The following is an 18479-nucleotide window of genomic DNA, read 5'->3' as shown; positions in this document are numbered from 1 at the left end:
TATTATGTTATAAAACAAGAAAAATCTGCTCTATTAGGCGTCCGGCTAGCCTCAGTAATTGTTAAATTATGTCGAGAGGCGTAACGAAAAAATTAATATTAAAATCGCCGCATGAATAAATACCGTTTTTTATATGTGTTATAATAATTTGTGAGATTTAATCGTTGTCAATTTGTTTTTCGTGCATTTTGATACGGCCAGTAAGATAAAAAACTTATATTCTGACATTTTATTAAAAATATCTTTTGTTACAGTTGATTTTTCAATTACCAGGTAAATTTTATTCGTACGATAAAGTAAATAAAGTAATAGATGGATAACTTTCATCTGACACTTGAAAATTCACCCCTATATTTAACCTTAAACTACAATTGTCTCGAAAATTGATATGGATTTTTATTTATTCTTCGAATTGCAGCATCGCATTGTACTATTAAATAGCTTCCATTAATAAATATAATGAGTAAATATAATATGTCTCCTACATTAAATAAAAGAGCACGGAAGCTTTGTTTTTATGGGCATGCGCTATGAGTAAAGGAATTAAAGTATTCTATAGCAAATTATTCCATATTGAGACGTGTCAATTGACATATATAGCGCTTTGGCGGTCACTTTAGCAATTACATTTTATTTCTTATTCAAAGTGGGTAATGGTAAAACCATATTATATTAAATAAAAATCATACCTTATTGTAGTAGCAAAGAATTGTTAAGAAACAGAGAAGAAATATTTATTTGACGTCTATATTTTAAATTTAAATAATTATTGAGGCATATAATATGTATCCCAGTTTGCATAAAATAGAGCCTAAAAATTAACACTATTTATAAAAAAGTTTAAACATGTACTAAATAGATAGGTGTGTTCATGTATCTGTATACTTATAAAACTTTACGCACACCTACGATTTTTCTCAATTTGATTACACTAAAGGTGTTAATTGCTAAACAACACAAAAGACACATGTCCAGCCGCATTGTAGGTCATATTATTTCAGCGAAATACTCAACTGATACGTAACAGTATGTTACGAAGTCAATAGATATTACCACAGGCTAGGCATGAGCTAGGGACACTATTTGTTAGGAAATAATTGCTATCTTAATGTGATCAGAGCTTTTAGTAATTATCTCCTACGCAATGCATAGTTTTTAATAAAAAGATCATTAAATATAGGCCTGCTTATGTTCGTAATGTTAAATTTAGAATTTTATAATTAACTAGTTGATCGTAGCTTCGCGCGCGAACAGAAATCCTATTGTGTGCTATTTATTTGCGAATAACATATAGCGTTTGTTATTTTAGATTTGTCTGTGTGCTAAATTACATTTAAATCGATTCAACAATTTTAGAGTTTATTTCTAACAAAAATAGGATGTAAAATTTATAAAACCCAAACTGTTCACGAATATTTACCTAGCGTAATGTATGCTTAACTACTCACACCTACTGATGTCAAAACAAAATGCTAAGTGCGCCATATTTCACGCCTACTTTTCTCCGTAGTTTTTGTAATAGGCTTCATTTATACAAATTTATGCTAGTTGTATAATATAGTGAAATATAAATTAGGATGTATTACACATTGCTAATAATGATTTTGAATTAAAATATTGTAACACGTAAAATGACCAAATTAATAAGATTAATACTCGTTTTGCGAGGAATATACCCGTATACTTCTTTCAATTGCCAGCATCAATATAGATATGTATATATTGTTTTCTGTTAAACTAATACAATCAAATTAGTTAAGAAGGTCAGAACGAGATAAGATTAATTTTGTATACCTGAAAGGAATCTATTGAATACCCTAGTACAAATAGATTTATACCTATTGCCACAGACAACTTATTGGTCTGCATATAAACGAGTCATTTATAAAGACGATGTTTTAACCAATTAGATTTATTTAGTTTATACGGCATAGATTATAGGCAAAGCTTGTGCTACAACAGTCGGAAATCAATTAAATGAACACGGGTTTTCGAAACTTGACTCCGCAAACGGTGCTAAATCAAAGTTTCACTTTAGCTCATCGTCTCTTGAAAGCAATCTGTCGACATTGCAAAATTATTACGTGCCCATAGGCGGCCAGAAATGCGGCCTAAATGAGATCTATTTTCTAAATTGATTGTCTCATTCATGCTTCTATTAAATTTGTCGTTTGTAAAGAGAAACTTTCTTTTTCAATTCTATAAAAAAATTTAACCACAACATATTAAATTTCTGAAATCAGGTGATTTACTTTTTATAACGTGCCGTACTTTTACCACGTTTCTACATTACCAATTTCGTCAAATAAAACAAAGATGTATATAATGTGCACGTAGTTAAAAAATGTATTGCAGAAACAACACGCAGGAAACGTGAATTGGATATTGAATTCTATAATACCGTATTAGTGACCCAAAATAGACGCGGCACGATCGTGACTCATGTGGGCCCAAATACAAAATTTAGCCTGTCTCGGACGAATGCTGGTGTTTATCAAAGATCTAAACTTATTGTTTTATAGGACGGCCTTGTTCCTACGGTCTTATTTGATTTATCATGCAATTCGTTTATTTATAACTGACAATAAAATTAACGATTTATAATGGTAGACATAAAAAGTTTGGATATCTGTCTGAATCAAGATTTTGTTTTTTTTTACCCGCATGGAATACTTAGTCAAAAGCCTAGGATGCTACGATGCGGCGGTTACCATTAATTTTAACTGCCTGCGGTTTGTCCCTTCCATTTAAACATGCCCGTTATTGTTTATTTTTGTTGTCCAGTCTGAATGCTTGGCAAAATTGAATGGTAGAGGTCGTAAGGTTAATTTCGGGTTGACTTTAACTTATGATGCAAGATAACATGGGTATCATTAGTTGTGATAATAGTTGCAAGGTTAGTCATTTTCAAACTAATTTAAGGAATTAACATAAATATGTATTATCTAACGTCAACAATTAATCTTAGTCAGTCTAAAAAATACGAATTACTCATAGGGGTAGAGATAACTTGAAGCGCACGCGTAAAAAGATAAGTTAATACGTCAGGGTTTTATTATATCCATGAGTGCAAAAATTCGAATCAAACTTTATAGACATACCAAATAATTGCAACAAGTCAGTGAAAAAATGTTATTAATACATATAGCAACTTACAAGTCCATCGCAGGCAGAGAGTGCGACCCTGGAGGTGGGCTGCCCTCTGACGGAGCCGGTGTAGTGGCACGCTGTAGCTTCTGGCGAGGGTCGGTGCCGCGTCCTTTCATTCGCGCCGTGTCTCTCTATTATCATGGCTGGGGTTATGAACGTCACCGATGGCCTATGGACAAAAAATTTTTAGTAAGCATATTTTACACCATTTAGAGAAGGGAGAGTTATTGCAATGGCTCTGAAGATATCTTTAGAGCACTAACTATATTTTAATATGCCCATCAGATTATGTTTGGCTATGAAATTACCAATGGAAAACATATGTTTGAAATTGAACCGCTCTATAGATTTTTCAGTTCTATTTTTGTGATCTCTACATTTTAAATTGCTTGTAGAGCACTGCCAAAGCTATCATTAAATTATATGGTACCTGACATCCTTCATTCATTTATATTTATATTACATAATTATGGAGATCATTGTTGGCTATGTAGATGTGTTATTTAAATTATTGTTTTTTTATCTTCAGAGAAAAATCAAATAATAGTGGCTATTGCATACCTACTAATTATTTATTTATGAAGGATGAAGAATTAAAGTAGTTTGTTTGAAGTCCTAACTACCTGACATTTGGGTTAGTATTCTAAAGTAGTTTTTATCTTAATAAGTGTGGACAAAGTTTCTTGAGACCTTAGTTTTAAGAGCCTTATATGGTGTGTTATTCTCATTTCCTTACTTAATGTCCATTTGAGGAGTTTAACCTAGATGTCTTCTTGTATCTACCTAATTCCAACACGTACAAATATGGTCTGTACTTTGTATTTATCACCGTTTATATAAAATTTTATTTTGTGAAATAAAAGTGCTATAACTTCTGACTCGTATAAACAAAACTATGCAGAGTTGTTTTTGCTTTTCAGATCGTTATCCTCGAAGGACTATAACGACATAATTAGAATTCTCGGGCGGAAGGCGCGCCTTATTCGACGAGGTCTCCACATTTATCTCCACAGTCTTTACCAACATCCCGCGTGACTGAGATTCTTGTGCGCACCAATAAAACCAGAATGTATTAGAGTTAGACTGTATGCAGACAAATACTACACTATTTATAAAGTGTATCCATTTGCGTGATTTACATTTCTCCCGTGCCCACTCTTTGTCATTTTGCGCCCGATGACTTATTGCTTCATAAACTGCCACGGCTTTTAGCGTCGAATACGTTTCAAATTGTTTATTGAAAGTCGACTCATAAAGTTTAACGAGAAGACGGTTATGCGCTGCCATGACAATATGAGACTGCAATGTGCAATAAGTATTCGTTTTCGCATTTTATGTATACTAAAAAAAAACTGTCGAACATTGAAAAACGCGAGTCGATAGCAATGATTCAAGTTGCGGTTTAAGCGCATATCGGCCAAGGAATCTGTCCACTATGGCGACGAACGACGACCATAAAAAGTAGATTTCGCGCTGGCACACGGTCAAGATTTATCGGGTAGAGTCGGCCTTAGATACCGGGCAAAATGTGACCAATTGTGGCCGGCACGATATATTGAGTGGAAAGAAGGCTACAATAATATATTGCCGCTGCTTTAATAACGAGGCTTTACCGTCACGTCGTCACGTGCCATCATGCTTTGAGAGTTGTTTCGAGTTGTGGTAAGTCTACATTTTATAAGAATAAAAGTTTCAGTCCAGTCTTGACATAATAAATTCATTAAATATTGTACACGTAACTCTGGCGACAGGAAAACTTTAAACGTGACGAGAATTTTTATTATTATTATTATTCAAATTTGAATCGTATATCCAATCTTCGAGTTTGCCATTAAATATGATTGCAGGGCACGTCAAAGCATTATAAAATACTTTGAGATATATCTGTTTTTAAGTATATCATAAAGTCTGCAAATAAAATGCATGTATATTTCACAGTAGCCAAAGATTAATATCAAAAAAACATTTTTTAAAAGGATATTGTTAAATCTAAGGCCATCATTGCAATTTAGCGAAATAATATTTTTGACATATTTTTACTAAAATGTATGTAGCCGTTTTTCTCGTATAAATGGCATAGTAATCGTTGCCGCCTTCAACTGCATGTAAATGATAGCATTATTGCAAACAACAATTTAAAAAAATATATTACTGTCACGTTTGCCAACAGCACCTTCTTAATTACGTATTCCGCAATAATTAATATAAAAAATATTTTCGCCAACTCTGTATTATTATAGACATTATCAACATAACCTGGAAATAAATAATAACCCACACTGTTTTAAACCTAATAGGATGTTAAACTCTAAAGAGGCAACTATAAATTTTCAGCTACACTTTATCGGTTTATAACCTCAGCACAACATGACATCTAATTACGGAGCACTTTGGCTCAAGTGGCGCCACAAAGCTAATATACTGTTGTTTTAGCTTATCAGCCTTGGACGGGGTGAGCTGTCGATCGTCAGGCAAACAGTCGGAGTGGCGAGTGCGACGCAGATAACACTCATTACGGCAATTAGTGGAGGTAAACACGACCGGCCCAGATACGTTCGCTTGCGGTGACACCAGCCATGTGGTTAATCTCTTATGGCTTATCGTCAAATCGAGCAAGAATAGTCCTTGACAATGTTAGAGTTTAGACAATGTTATGCCAGTGATCCTGTCACATCGTCGTATATCGACATTGTTTAACACAATTGCCCTTTAAATTTAGCCAGGAGCGATTATTGAAACCCGTGCTGTCGAGAAACAATAATTGATGATTTTTATTACAAAACGTTGTGATTCTTACGCGTAAATGTTTCTCTGCGAAATTTACGCAAGTCAATGTTTTCTTATATTCAACAAATCAGCTTTGTTTTATTAAATACACGGCTGTTGAAGTACCAATGAAGGTCGACGTTAGAGTAAATATTGTAGGACCCTCGTAAAGTAAATCAGCACATATTTGTACTGATTAGATGATTTTTATATTCTTAAGGCTTTTGTTTGGTACTTGTTAGTCAACGTAGATGCCTAAAGCTCTTGACTCACAGCTTTCTTGCAATTTACTACATTTCTATTCATTGCACAGCTGGATTGAAGCTCTAGAATTCTAACTATCATAATTTATAGCCATTTTAGCACATTTAGAGAAATTTCAAACAAAAATTCACGTACGAGCTGGTGTAAATCTCTCTTTGAATTCGTGTAGAGGTGTTAATTATTTAAAGGTGTGATAATAAATGTAGGTATTTTAATAGTGTCGCCGTTTGAATGGTAATAAAATGTATCGCGCGAAAGCTGGTTTATACCAATTAGGTTGGGTGCGTGTTTAATGCAAGATAATGTCCTTATATGCGCAGACGACATCGGCACTCAACCGAGACCTTTCGATAACTGCGTGATTAGAAATACATAAAAGCTGCAGTTAGCATGCAAATATTCGAACAGTTCAATCCAGCGCAGCTCAATATTGTGACTAAATGCGAAAATTAGTACTTTCTGATTCATCGCAGATTTAGGGAATATGCATAAAGCCTAACTCGGGTTTAGAATGACATTGATATCATAATACTGTCAATTTTCAGTTATCTTAGGCTTTTGCTACTCGGCCAATATTAGTGTGGAAATATGTATCAAAGGGGGCATAAAATATTTAGGTTATAATGATAATATATAATGATGAATCAGATTATGAAGATGATATTTTGCTAGTCTTTGTAAGCCGAGGAGTTTTGTATCATTCATATTTCGGCGTTATTCTTGGGCTCTAATATGATACTTTTTACTGCGTTTATAAATCGATTTGCGAAAGAAAGCATTTTCCTTTAACACTATTGTATATTTTACACACTTTTCTTAACAAAAAAAAAAATATCTTTTGTGTTGTATGGAGTAAAAACCGTTTTGTATTTTAGAAACGCTGCCCTACCAATAACGGAGTTCGTGTTGATAATAATGGAAATGGTAATAGCGTTTAGAATTTAGACCCAACTTTCACCAGTAAAGGTGTAGTGTGGGCATTGTTAACGTATTCAGGGTATCCCGTAAGTACGATCAAAGCGTGCCGGTGCGTGACTTGATTGTTCTTCCAATAATTTCCCAAACTATAGACTAATAAGAGATCTTTAGTATGCGGGTGTATATGGTTTTGTACTCTTTGGTGGCAGCCGAATGTTGGTATTTTCAAGTCATAACTCAGTTTGGACTATACATCGTTTGGCGAACGCAATAAAACGGCTAAACCGATGCATTGTTTTTGGGCTCTTTATCCCTGGAACTTTCTCGACGTATCGGATAACGCGTGTGATATACACGGTGTAGGTAAATATAAATCTCTCAGAGTCCTGTGGTTTCGGCGCCCTGCAGTGCGAAGCTTTTATTTTATTACAGCCTCTTACGAGGTCTTTGTACTTGAACTCAATATACTTAGGTTCGGATACCAACGGACAGGAATGCTGTTACAAAAGGCACAAACAGGCAAAAAAGTTGTTCTATTATAAATTGTGATATGTTGGAGTAACTTGTTAATGATAAAAATAGTCTTGTCCACTGCAACAACGAATGTTTTGTTGAGGGGTTTCATTTGTCGCCACGGTTCAAGTTCATTGTTCAAAAGCTTGAATAATTTAGTTAGAGCGATTACACAAATACAATTTGTTATGCAAATGATTTGGACCTAACGACTTGGCACGCAGAACCTGTCTGCTCTTTTGACGTGTCGATGTTACAAATGCGAAAATTTATTATCGACGCCCTCAATGTACCAATACCATAGTTCATAACCAGCGATTCTGATCAAATTGCAAATTTCGCTCGATAAAAGTAAACGACGCGATCGTGAGCCGATAAGAGTCAATTCCCGAAACGCAAGCATTATTAAAGTAAAATAATGTGCATGAAACCATCGGAACGTAAAATAAACGAATGAGACAGCTCTCGATCTGTGGTTCTTTTGCTCAACACTTGCGCACAACAGGTTATTAAAGAAAATTATGGACAATCATCACTTTACTCTTTACTTTATTACGCAAAAAGGGACACAGCGTTAGTAACATTACGGAATTCTTACAATGTTGACGTAATGGCTGCTTAGTGAAAATATCTTGAGCTACATACATAAAAATACATCTAATTTCCCTTTAAGAACTATGAAGTTTTTTTTGTTTTAAATAATCGCACTTAATTCGAGCAGTACACGATATTTAAATTTGCCAGTCTGAAAAAAAATTCATAATGTACACAAAATAATATATTTCACCGTTTGAACGCTGATTGCATAAACAAAACTCAACCTCGGACTGTATCCAACCTTGGCCTTGCGTATAATAATTTAAATATAATGATACCACAGTTCATGGGTTCTATACATATTTAAGATGTAAGATGTTGCCGGATTAAATGTTATCTGAGGATGAATTAAATAGTTAGTGCTCACCTCCGTTGCGTAAAGAACTCGTGTATATTTTATGCTTTCCGTGCGACCGATTAAGTTGACCATTGTCTGTCAGTCAGTGTTAAGAATTTTATTAAGTAGAATATCATTTCTGACAGGTTCTTAAAGAATCGTAAATCAACAACATTGTAGGTGAGGTGGATCTCTACAATATCTTCAGCTTATTATATGGTTAACATTTATCGCCTTAAGCGTGTTTCAGATCAGATAGCCGATATTCAAAATATAAGATTTCCTTGTTATTTCACTCGTGTCTCAAGTATCTGTTTCGTTATATTATATTTTTTGTTACTTGCTTAATTTTTACAAGGATACGCCTTTTCCATGTTCATAATGACTTACTGCCCAGATACGGCCCAGATAGATATCAATATTTTTTTATAGGATATTTATATTGTCTACTTGCTTTTGCCCGAGCATCTTCTTGATTCGTTGTTATTAAGTTAGAGTAATGTCAATTTTGTAGATTTATTACTAACTTATTCATACATTATATGAAAATATTTAATAATATCGAAGTGCGGTTTCTTGTGTGCGCGTTAGACCGTGAATTGTGAAGGTACTCCAAAATTATTTAAACAACTATAAAAGATGTTTTGATTAGAAAAAGGAAATTAATGCGAAATTATAGGGTACGATTTTATATACATATTATAGATAATATTAGATACATTTTATACCACACACCTTTGAAAAGGATAATTAAGTGTATGTCGAATGTTTTTAAACATTGTGTTTCAAGTTAAGGACATCCGTGAAATATTAACATACGTTTATCAGCAACCTTAATGTATCGTATTCAAATTCATGTGCAAATTGAAAGAAACTTTCTGGAAAGTTAGTACCAAGGATTGTTTGTTGACGACAATTGGAAAACACTGAGTGAGTCTTATTTAATTAATTGAAGTGTTTACTTACATAATGGCCTCGAAGGAGCAATCATACGATCTTAATCATTATAAAAGAAATTATAAATTCTTAGGATATATTTCAAATGTAAATATGTGCCGGCAAAAAGCGGACATTTAACAAAGAAAAACACACATCTAATTGCAATGCCTATTAATTATGCAAACAATATTCAATTATACGCATTTGTCTTCGCAAATAGTTCGAAATTTAAACGCGTGCGTGTTAATGTTGATGCCAGAACATGTCAGTATCTAGAACAATCAATATTAACGCGAGCGAGAGCTTCTCTCTTAATTTTGATGCAACCATATTCGGCGCAGACTGCAGAGGCGGTCTCACTACGAAGGGTCACGTTGCGCAATGCTTGCAATATTCATCGTTCATTGTATTACAATAATTGCCGCATAAATATGCATGAATTGAACTTCGGAGACCATATTGTGACTTTCAAACTGTCAAGTTTTTGTTCTGTAGCCGTTAAAGATGCATGAATTCGACGTCCCAGTAATCTTGTGAGATGAAATTCGACGAGGTCTCGCTGTCGCACCCTAGTCCTTCAAAGCCGACATTATGAAGCGCGCGAGTCATTATCTGCCACCACTGGGATAAGTACCGGAAACGTATACATATTTATTAATGTAATTTTAAGTTTTAAGATACATTTTGGTGCCTTTTCGTATATTTAATTTTTTAAAACTCTGAATTGTTTTCTACTCAAATTACAAGGCCTATTTAACATAATACTGTATATCACCATACGTAGAATGTTGTTGCTACTTGACCAATATACTGAGCTTAATTAGTGCTGGCCTATTGCGGTATTCCTTAAACGTATGCTTATAATTTAACACGCACCAAAACACCTTACCTTCCGATCCAAAATTTTGCTAATTTCATTCACAATAAAAATAAGATATAAAATACGAGCGAATTATATGTACCTATCCAAATCTAGCCAATTATAACGATCATTTCAATAAATTTAGTTTTATAGTCTAGATGATTCAGTTATAAACATAACGACAAATTATTCCGGCGCTCTGGATTTTAATTTTGCTATTGGAATTTCTATTAATTAAACTTTATACGTGGCCTATAAATTGTTTGATAAATCTGGCTTAGATTTTAGTAACGAAATCGTGAATTTATTACAAAGGTCCGTTGTAATTGCTCCTTATCTAAAACATAAGTTATCGTTTGCAGACTCGTGTTTTACGCAATTTAATTGAATCACGCTGTCATGTTATGTCTTAGAATCACAGTCATGTATACTAATCAATTGCACGTTTGTATTTTCATCACGCATAAAATTAATACGCGTTAGTTTGTAAATAAAGTTTATTATCGTTGTAAATGTAATCGTACGAACTTAATTAAGTTGCTCTCGGCGACACACATACAACGAATTGCGTAAGTGTTGCTAGTAGCTTGATTTACGATACGTTTGGAATCCAACGTTTCCAACCTGGTTTATATCTACTGTAAAGAATTTAATCTTTCGAAATGTGAACACTAATTCCGCAATGAATAAATACTAAATATTAGTGTGACATACTTAATCTTTTTTATGGTAATTTGGAAAAGTTGCAATCGTATTTAAGTGTAATGTAACGGAGTATGTGTATTTAAACTTGTATTTCGGATAATGCGGTTCTTAGGTTTATTGTCGTTATTTATGAACAATAGGTAAATATATAAGATTTTTATTTTCGCTAGTTGTTATGGCTAAAATGATTATTTTGTGGTTATTAGGTTCCGATTACTGTTTAAATATTTGTTACTTACGAGAAATCCGCGGGAGCTAATTGGGAAAATAAAATATTTTACTGCAAACCGTAGGTTATCGCTCCCTTTAGTCGGGACATCCTGAGACCCTTTTCTGAAAGCGATCTTAAATGTACAATAGCTTATTCCGACAAGAATACATCGATACGAGTAAATAAATCATCTGTCGCATCCGAAGAATTGTCATTTTAATCACAGTGGAAATTATTTCAATCACTTCTTCAGTACAAGTATGAAGGTAATAAATAAGAAAGCATATAAATTATATTTATCATACAATGCATCGTTTATTCACGAGGTCATCGGCTGTATTATAAAATTAACACTAAGTACTCAGCCCGAGAATGCTGTTATGCCTTCCCGATTTGGAATTTATTATATCTTACCAAAGATAAAGTGAACATTAAGCTCGATTAGGAAAATTGTAAGCATTGGTTTGTCGGTCGGATCAGTTAAATTGTTGATTTATTAAATATTATGTTTATCTATAACATTAATCGTTAGCAAGTTAAAATATAGTTGAAAGGACAGTGTTATCCATTAGTGTGGTATTTTCGTAACGATTCTATTAGACACTAACTGCATATTTCTGACTGTTGAAATTTGTATTTAACATATTTGCAATAAACATTACACTCCATATTCCAAATAACTGCAATTGACAGGATCTGTATAACAACGGGTATTTTAACTGAAAGTATTTTTTAACTATGTAAACTATTTAAGCATTTTCTAAGAAAACGGGGAAATTAGAACAATAAATAAAGTGCGCCGACAGAAAGAAAACGCATTTAAATTTATTTCACGAACTTTGGACTCTCAGGCAGTAAAACTTTTATTTTCAAGTATTTTTCTTTCCCAAAATACAGACTAAACCAACATCAGTCAGTACAGTCAATAAGTTTTGTTAAAAAAAAACAGAGCGGATATAGCACGCAAAATTTATTAGTTTTAGTAAGTAGTGCGTGCGGTGAATTAGGCGCCTAGCCAACAACTTGTCTGTTATTAATAATAATATTATAACAAACATATGTATAACATAATTAAAAAGCGGATGCTAGAAAGGGCCTAGGAAGCAATTAAACATTGATATTTTTGATAGAAAAACAAACACACACGTTCATGCCTTTGCCTCACATGCGTTGACACAAGCACAAATGGATGATAACGCAGTACCTATGATTTTCAGAGTTTCAATGAATTATGCATTGATCTTTCGGCTCTTAAACATATACAGTTTAAAATAATCTTTATTCCATATTAAATCTTTATCGCAATATTACTCTACAGGACACTATAATATGTAACAAGTTATTAGTAGTTTTATTTCCTTTAATATGTATATAATACCTAATATTCTTTAGTAACGAATGTTATCTCGCAACTTTCCTTTATTTGCCATGTCACGTATATGAATATAGGAATTAAAATTAATATAATTAAATATTTAACTACCATGTATTTCTCGCAATCATAAATCAAAATACACATTAATTAAATAAATGCATAACATTAAAGCGACTATTCTTCGAAAGAAATTAAAATGTGACAAGAATATCTGTCGTCAGTGGCGACAATAGTTTTAGCGCCGTCTCGTATAAGACAGAAACAGATTTACAAAGATTTATGTGCATATTCCTTGGAACGACTCGACCAACGAACGTCGCAAGGTCAAAAAATCTTAATTCACAGCATTGCAATATTCCCATCACGGGTTTATTAAAGACGTTCTATATTATCATTAATGTCATTTATTTGTTAATTTTTGGACTAATAAGTTTTTCGACCTTAAAACGATATCAGTAGCTCAAATATTTTTTTGTTAAATTTTCGGAGGTTAGCAACGCAAACAAAGAAGAACAGGAAAAATAAAAACAAAATAGCGTATTGGTTATTGACACGAAATCTAATTTAACAAATCGAATTAGACACAAAGAAAAGCTGTTTATAAGTGGCATGTTTTTGAAGTCTTTTTTAACTAAGAATAATTTTACAGACGGCTTTTGTGTTAAAAATTATACTGTGAACCGGAACGAGACCGACATTCATAAAATTGTTGGCAATGTTGTATTACATCCCTCAGATGTGGTGCTAATAAATTAAAGACATTTAATTAAGCTGTCACGTAGGGTTTGCGGCGTTGAGCCGTTAAGCAGTCTCGACATTACTTCCTAAACAGATTCAATCACATGACACGGCCCGCACTGACTATAATTAGATGTGATTGATTATTTCAACTTAAATTTTTTGCTTGAACTCGTAGTACTAAGTGGGTGTTCGCTCGATAAAAAATCAGATAAAGAAGTTTACGAGTCAGGAAATCTACAGGCATCGAACAGACATTATCGAAACGAGTGTTGAAAATTAATTATATTATTTGAGTTGTATATAATGTTGTTGCGACAGATAAAGATGTCCCTCTCACGATAGTGTACTCAAGTTCGAATATTTGAGAAGGTCGATTCGCGATAGACAAAAAAATGTGTGTCAGTCGAGCGGGTAACAGAGAGCGGCGCACACGTATGTATGTACGCCGTTGTGTGCCAACCGCTTATCTATGCATGTAACATGTATCTCGCTCGCCAAAATTTCACATGGCCCGGGTTATATCAGAGAGAGATAGACAAATCCGATAATGATGTATGCGTGTAATTTTGTAGCAACAAATTGACACGATAAATTAAACTTTGTGATAGATTCGTTCGAGCGTGCCCGTGAACACTTTTTTTTCGTTCAGCGTTTTTCACCTCGTATCTCGTGTATTTTCCTTTTTATTTCAATCCCAACGTGGTGCATTTTTTACAGGATGTGCAACCGGGCCTTGTTTATAGACTAATTAAAATTCCAATATTTGTATCGTGGGAACATAAGAGCTCGTGTCGTGCGTGAACTGATAATTTTTCTTTCCACAGCTACTTGCCTGTTAACAATTTCTATTGTGCCAAAATGCTTTTACTTTTGATTCTATTTTAAGACCACTGCATAATTTAAAAAAACAATGAGATAAATATTTGGCACGTGATACTGGTTAAGATTTACACTGCCGAATATTTTACACTGGAGCATGGTATTTTTACAATCTAATAATGTACTCGTATATCAGTTTACAAATGCAATGAACATTAAACCAATTGGCGGTACAGATAATGATTTAATAAATCTTCACGTACTTACATAATATAAAAAGTATACATGTAATAATATTAATTGTATAATCGAAAAATCTTTTTTTTTACTTTATCTCGATAAGGATAAAAGCGACAATTAAATGAAACCAATAGTCCTGTCCCTTCTTTTTCGCTAACAATTTTCTATTCTTTTGTTACCTGTTACTTGACATTACGTAGTTAATGCGGATGTGAAGTATTCTATGACACCGATGGGTAATTAGAACTAAATAAGGTGAGAACTATTTAATAGTCCATTAGCAACATTTGCTAGCAGCTGAGAACTATATATCTGGTATAAGATTTACAAGTCGTCTTGTAAAGATGGGCTCAGAATAGTATAAAAAGCACCATGGCTTTTTATTTTTAAGCGGGACCCACATTTTTCCAACTAAGTATGTTAGTCCCATAAATAAATGGTCTCTCACCATTTCACAACGGGTTCATACCGACAAAAAAAAACTCAATATTACTCAAAGAAATGGTAATATCGATAAATTCTTGACTTGCTTGGGCGTACAGGCAATCGTATTGTACCTAAAATGGTGAAATGTATAAAAAAGGTTTGTAACTCACCGCAGGTCTAGCCTGATGGGTCGGCCGTCGACGGTGAGGTTGTAGTGCAGGGAGTGTGGTTGTAAGTGCTCGGTGGCGTGCAGGTCGCGGCGCGCGCGCGCATGTCCGTGTTCGTGAGCGTGTTGCACGGTTCGTGAGACCAGCGCGCCGTCGCTGGTCACCTTCACGGGGTGCACCACTTGCACTTGTGATGGATCCAGGTGCCGGTGAGAGTAGATACCTGCAATAATATACTTTTTATTTTCTTACTTCAAACAGGGTTTCAACCTCAAATTTGCTGTTTTTAAGTTTTTGTGTGACTGGCGACTTAATGTGCGATTTTCTAGAAAATTTACGAATAGAATTGAATATATCAACCATATCAGTACACACAAATGATGACCATTAACCACCTTGTTATACTTCTCGAGTAAATTATTCATAATTGCTAAAAATCTAGTTACCTAATCGCAAACATTGTCAAAAAGATAGCAAAATGACATACATTTAGTCTTTATGGATTTCACCTCATTTTGCCTTTGTGGATAACACTTGAGCAAATGTCTAATTATACCTGTTTATTTTTAGGTACATTTTTCGTTTAAATATTTGTATAAAAATTTTAATCTTCATTTTCGAATAAACACATTCAATTCTATGCTGCTTGAAAATTCAAAATTGATACATATTTTTGCATAGAAACGATAAAGCTGTTAACCTACATATCGTACTTTGTTTTGCGTAAATGGCAGTAAATGCAGTATCGAATATGACGGTGCTTTCCAGGAAAAACGGAAACAAACAGTCAAAGACAGCAGTGACCTGACGGTCGGTAATCGCTGATGGTAGTAAATAAATAAAACCATACGGATGGCGCGCGTAGTAACTGATGATGCAAGTTTATCGCACCATATCTGAAATACGATATTGGTCTTGACTTCATAATACGTTTAAATATTTTACATCTTTGATACAAAACGTGAATCGTAATGTGGAGTATGGTAGAATTCTACAGTAACCTATTCTGCAGCTAAAGGTAGACGTATAGATTACAGAAATCAATCTCAGTTCACCGTTGCACAGGAATAGGGATCTCTAATTGTATGTAATTTAATTATTTTCTTGTAGACGTTATACACACGTCAATGGCATAATTTTAATAGTATTTAATTAGAAATTACTAGAACGAAGAAAAACGGCTGTTAACTGTGACAATGATACTTATAGACGAATGCTTGTTATCTCCTAGTTGAACTACGGAAAACTACGACCTTAAAACCGATTTAGCCTTCACCGCCTCAGTTCAAGGCTATTTCGAAGTTCGTAGAGAAATACTAGAAAGTCATACCGAACCCGTTTGTAACACAAATATACATATCAAGTTGACAAAATCTATCTAATTTAGCGAACTGCCGTCTATCGATAATTATAGTTGGAAAACATAATCGGAATAAAATTGTTATGTTTTGATAAAAAGTGTCAGTCGATAATGAACGACATTAGGGCGATGGGTCGTGAGTGAGCCGAGGGTCAATGTCGCGCCCTGGGCAGGACGCGGCGCCATTCCCGGCGCCAGCCATTATGGCATATTCATTATCGCGTTAATTACACAACCAATCTAATTTATAATGCGTACGTGACGGTTTTCACGAAAACGACTTTTTTCCGTTCTTAGCTGACGGCGCGGCGGTCTGACGGTGTACTTAATTTTTATTATGTATTACTTTTGGTCGCAATTTCTTCTGTCCGGAAGCCCTATCCTTGAATAAATCATACAATATTTCAGGATTAAAAGTGAATTTATTAATATTTTGATATGAAATTATATTGGACCTGTTTAGTATTTAGATAATTCCGATGCATATATTCTAATATATATTTATCAGGACCAAATAGCATAATTTTACTCAAATAGCATAACATTATAGCATCACAATAGACGAGAACGTAATGTCGGCAATTTTCATGTGTTCTCTCTCCTTCACTGGTATGCGCTGTCTTAGACTCGTAATTCTAGGTAATACGTGTTGTTTCCTCTGGATAATCATATTTTCTAGTTTTATCACTCATATGAGCAAATTCATTTGAAATCTGTGTGCACGGTCAGCGCCCAGGCGGCGCTAGTCACACGATACTCGCTGACTTGTAAGGCCACACAAGTTCTACTAGGCACTAGTATTTTTATCACTCCATATTCGTCTTGAAACACTCGTTCATAGATGATTTTAAATATGGTTAAAACCTACAATTGTTGAGACCGGTTGCACGTTCTAGGCAATCTATTAAAAAGTACTTAGATCGAACACATACATTTATAACAATTATTTAGCTATACTTATACGTTTATAGTGTAAAACTATCGCGATTAATACATATTTACGTGTGCTGATTATTATAAAAATAATACATTTAAACAATTGAATGATTGCCTTCGTCGATTTATAGTTAAAGCTATTTATTTCCACGTCTGGGAATTAATTTTACGGTTTTTGTAATAGCACGCGTGGGCCGTCTAGACGAATGTTTGAGCGTTTGTTGTTCCGTAGAAGAGATGGGTGCAATTACCAGCTATTACTATGGGGTACCCGCCCCCCTGAGCGGCGACGGTGCGGCGACCTCGACGCTTAACACACCACACGCGTAGGTGGACAACACGCTTTTGTTCCCAAACAGTCTCATTTTAGTGGCACACAATTACGGGCTGCCACTTCTATTAAAGATGTGGGTTTATTCCAACTTTAGATGGGTTGATAAATAAACTATAAAAACGATAACATAGCGTTTATTTCTCAGGTTTACATCTTCCCTTTGTTATTACGTAATCAAAATCATTAACATGTTTACATTACATTGTTATGTAGGGCGTCTCCGTAAAGGTATACTAAAATTAACATTAATCTTATTATGAATAATATTGGGCCGTCCTTAGCGAGTTCGGACCCCTGCAGTTATAATGAGCGAGTAATCTAATAGACGTATTCATCACGTTTCAACATATACCGGATGAAAACCAGTCTCGTAATCTTCAATTGTATTCGTTTTATATCGCATCGCATCAACTATAATATCCATTATTTCGGCTCCGGTCGGTCAAGGCGATGTAATTCATACGTCTAATTTTGAAGATTTAGTTTATATTAATGCAAAACAATGGTTGTGGAGTAACGAGTGGCGGAGTACGTGACTGCTAAATAAGTTGCCGGGCAACAAAACTAATTTTGTGTGCGATAAATGTGTTACATCATTCGTTGAATATAATCAGTGTAAGTAAACTGGGGTTTTATGTGATGATGTGACAATAACAAACGACTTTACGAGTTTCCTGCGAAAGTATATGTAACGTTACTATTTGTTTTATGACTAAATACGTTTGATTGTGTTGATACCACTGATTATTGCAGCTATCTTTAGCATAGAAATAATATTGTGACAAAAATTGTAATATCTATTTAATAATTTGAATAATT

The 18479-nt window shown here is 34.1% G+C and overlaps 1 protein-coding gene across 2 annotated transcripts in view; it reads right to left on the bottom strand.

Annotated features, from left to right (window-relative positions):
- Nucleotides 1-18479, bottom strand: part of LOC115440083 (A disintegrin and metalloproteinase with thrombospondin motifs 12) — a 79090-nt gene that overhangs the window by 30643 nt on the left and 29968 nt on the right. For both annotated transcript variants that reach the window (XM_030164240.2, XM_030164241.2), the window contains exons 3-4: nucleotides 15034-15253; nucleotides 3157-3319 (exon numbers count right to left, since the gene is read on the bottom strand). In XM_030164240.2, the coding sequence (XP_030020100.2) occupies nucleotides 3157-3319; nucleotides 15034-15253 (383 nt within the window). The remainder of the gene's footprint in view (nucleotides 1-3156; nucleotides 3320-15033; nucleotides 15254-18479) is intronic.

This window comes from Manduca sexta, chromosome 8 (genome assembly GCF_014839805.1).
Source record: "Manduca sexta isolate Smith_Timp_Sample1 chromosome 8, JHU_Msex_v1.0, whole genome shotgun sequence".
Taxonomy (NCBI): domain Eukaryota; kingdom Metazoa; phylum Arthropoda; class Insecta; order Lepidoptera; family Sphingidae; genus Manduca; species Manduca sexta.
This window is presented reverse-complemented; position numbering and strand designations above follow the sequence as displayed.